Source organism: Corvus brachyrhynchos, unplaced genomic scaffold (genome assembly GCF_000691975.1).
Source record: "Corvus brachyrhynchos isolate BGI_N302 unplaced genomic scaffold, ASM69197v1 scaffold83, whole genome shotgun sequence".
Taxonomy (NCBI): Eukaryota; Metazoa; Chordata; class Aves; order Passeriformes; family Corvidae; genus Corvus; species Corvus brachyrhynchos.
The window spans coordinates 102,438-105,556 of record NW_008238464.1 but is presented as its reverse complement, the minus strand read 5'-3'; the positions used below and the strand labels follow the sequence as shown (position 1 = coordinate 105,556).

Here is a 3,119-nt window from a genome sequence, read left to right as displayed (position 1 = left end):
AGAACTTATCTAGAAAGGATGATTAACTCTCTGTTCCTGTTGGCATCTTGTCTGACCCTGGCTCGAGGACAATGTTGGGAATTGTTGTAGTGTGTCCCTCAGCAGACAAATAGCTACGCCAAGATGAGTGTTTCCCAGCTGCAGTTGGGAGTGCTGAGGGATGATAAGCTGTATACAAGACCCTAAATGCAAGATGAAAGTAATGTATTTACTACAGGCTAACAGGAGCTCTGGAATCACTGGCACATTTCAGTGCTGGTGTTTGGTGACCATCAGTAGCTGCTTAAAGTACAGTATTAGCTTTTGTTGGTTTTTGCTTATGAAACTTAAATATTGGTCAAAACATGTTTTAGTTTTAGCAGAAATTTGATAAAAACTATCAGCTGTGTCCTTGAGCTTCCATTGTACTGTGATTAAACCAGATTCCTAATGCTGTTTTGGGAACAAGGTCATTAACAGTATAAATATGTTTTATTTAGTTTAACTACCAGAAAGAGACAGTGTTCTGTTCTTGCTAGGAAAACAACTGTCGGTGATTGATTTTGGGTAGGAAAGCAGTTGGTGGTGGTTTGAAGGAGTTAGGAAGATGCACTGCTGGGAACAGGGCTGGTGTAGCTGTGTAGTAACCTGCAGCAATGCTGGTATTGTAACAGATTGGGATTTGCCTGCTGGTCTTTCATCACTTCTCCGTCCCTGAAACCTGTGTTGTTGGCTTTCAGAGGGCAGCTTTGTAGCAGGAGCACAAACACTGTTGGAACACAGCATTGTCTCTGCTCTCAAACCCCAATTTTTTTCTCCAGCTCTCTTGGGTGCTTACTCACTCTGTAAATGAAACAGTGATTGAGAACAATAAAAACTCTTAGAAATTGGTAAGGCCATGGTCAATGTTGCTTGAAGATGGCTTTTGAGTGTCTTTCTTTATGCAAAAACCCCTTTGAATTGCTCTTCTATAAATGTGCATGCTGCCCAGCTGAAAGCAGCTTCTGGCTCAATACTGAATGTTAAGGAAGTTTGGAGGTAATTTTTAATCTTTTTTTAAAAAGTTTTGCTTCCTCCTGCCACTCTCAGAGATCCGAGTCTAAAATTTTAAAAGTCTGTATCTATCTCTGGGTGCTCCTTAAAGAGTTTTAGCATTTTTATATTCTTACTGAGACTGCTGTCAAACAACCCTGTGTCTTTCTAGACCCTTAGGAGGGAATGCTTAAGGAGAAGTGAGCAGTAGCCAGCTCTTCTCAGGTACTGAGCACAGGATTCTCCATTAAATAAACACCAAGTTTTGAGGAAAGTGCTAAAGACTCTAGGACAGTTGAGTGGTAGATGGAGATTGTGGGAGCAGCATTACTGGAGGACTTCTTTAGTTCTTTAGGAACTAGTATTTCACGAATTAGTTTGTCCTAACATAAGGAGATGCATCACAAAAACAGGACTGTAGGAGAGAGAATCAAGGAGAAGTGGCACTTTGGCACAGATCACTTGCTGACTACTGTGAAACGATCTCTTCAAATTTTGCTCAGTCAGAGCTTTATATAATTAGATATAAAGCTGTCTGACAGCTTATCTTTGCAAACATGAGGTGAGCGGAGTCTAAATCTTACTTAAACCAAAATAAGAAGCTTTCAGAAGTTAATTTTGCTAACTCTTGCAGCTATTTGCTTAGGCTCTTGACTTTACTGAGGAACTGTACTGTTGATAATTAATGCAGAAATTATACTCCCATTAAATAATTTCTTTAAAAAACCAAATCTTTGCTTCCTTTAGTTTAGTATAATTAACCACAATACTGAGAGGAAGCTAAGTCTGCTTTTGAAAAATCAGCAATGCATGGTCTTGATCATCATGATAACTTGTTATCATGTAATTTTTTTAAATAAAAAATAATTACATGACTTTGGCTTGAAGTGAAAGAGTCAAATAAGTGAGGGTGGAAGGTACCATCTGAGATGTTCAGAACAGTTTGAATATGATGGATCTGCTTTAAAAAGCAAGTTAAAAAGCTGATAGAAGTCCATAGGTGCTAACCTGTGCTATTAGTGGCATTGGCATCGTCAGAATGACTTAGAAACATTGTTTTCCCCATATTCCCTGTTACCAAGAAATAGCAACTGCTCTTCTGAAGTGTTGACTTATTGGCATAAGGCAGGCCTGATTATTGTAAAGGGGAAGTGATACCTTTTAAGAGACAGGCTTAATGTAAAATATTTAGTGGACTACACTAATGTACACATGCCCCTAAACTGGTGAAAAAGTAACTTGATTTAAAAGCTGAAAATCATTGTTTTGGGGCAGTGTATGCTTAGCTGTAGTGATTTCAAGTTTTCTAAAAGTAGTACATTAAGGGTGGGCATTGTCTGCTTGATTTTGGATGGTCTGTTAAAGAAAAGCCCTTAAATGGATTGCAAAATTAGAATGCTACTGTTGTATCTTCAAAAGTAAAAGTTCTGAAAAGTTCTAGTTCTGGTGCAAGACACCAGTCCCCTCCTGTGCTCTTTTAGCTAAACTCCTTACTGTCGATCTTACACGATTAGCAAATCAGTCCCCTAGTATTTTTCTAGAAAATTCTGAACACCAGAACTTCTATTAGCTAACAGTAAATAGAACAGCACATCTCAATGAAGCCTCTTGACAGTGTTTCCAGGTACGTATATTTACAGATCATTTAGGAATGAGGAAGTTGTATTTAAACAGTAACAAAAAGGCAAACAATTGTTTGGAGAGGAAATTTCAAGAGGACTTAAATAAACCTTAATACTGTCTACATGTGTGCTCTTAATTTCTTGATGTAGAATCCCTTCAATGTGTCTGTTGTAGCAATGGTTTTAATTGACAGTAGTTTTCCACTTCCTTACTGATACTCTTATATCCCTCCTCCCAGGATTTGACAGTCATCAGAGTAGTATAATGCTAAATGTTCTCAAGACCATTTATCCCTTCCTTCCAAGAGATTATTCTGGAAGGTCGCAAACTAAAGCCATTTTTATAAAGAATCTTAACATGCTGTCCAACTTACCTTGTCAGCTTTTCAGTTTCCATTTGACTGGCTCATCAATCCTAATCATATTTAGGGCAGAGAAGCAGTGGAAACTAACAGCAATTAATGTTGCTTGCCCTTTGCATTCCTG

General features: G+C 38.2%; 1 protein-coding gene across 3 annotated transcripts in view; it reads left to right on the top strand.

Annotated features, from left to right (window-relative positions):
• The window catches only part of WDFY1 (WD repeat and FYVE domain containing 1), a 22,918-nt gene that overhangs the window by 1,650 nt on the left and 18,149 nt on the right, over window positions 1–3,119 (top strand). The window contains exon 1 of one of the 3 annotated variants that reach the window (XM_017737047.1): window positions 2,595–2,635. The exons of the other annotated variants lie outside the window; for them this stretch is intronic. Coding sequence (XP_017592536.1) covers window positions 2,610–2,635 — 26 coding nt within the window. The 5' untranslated portion in view covers window positions 2,595–2,609. Of the gene's footprint in view, window positions 1–2,594; window positions 2,636–3,119 lie in introns of those variants that run through there. 3 annotated transcript variants of the gene reach the window in all.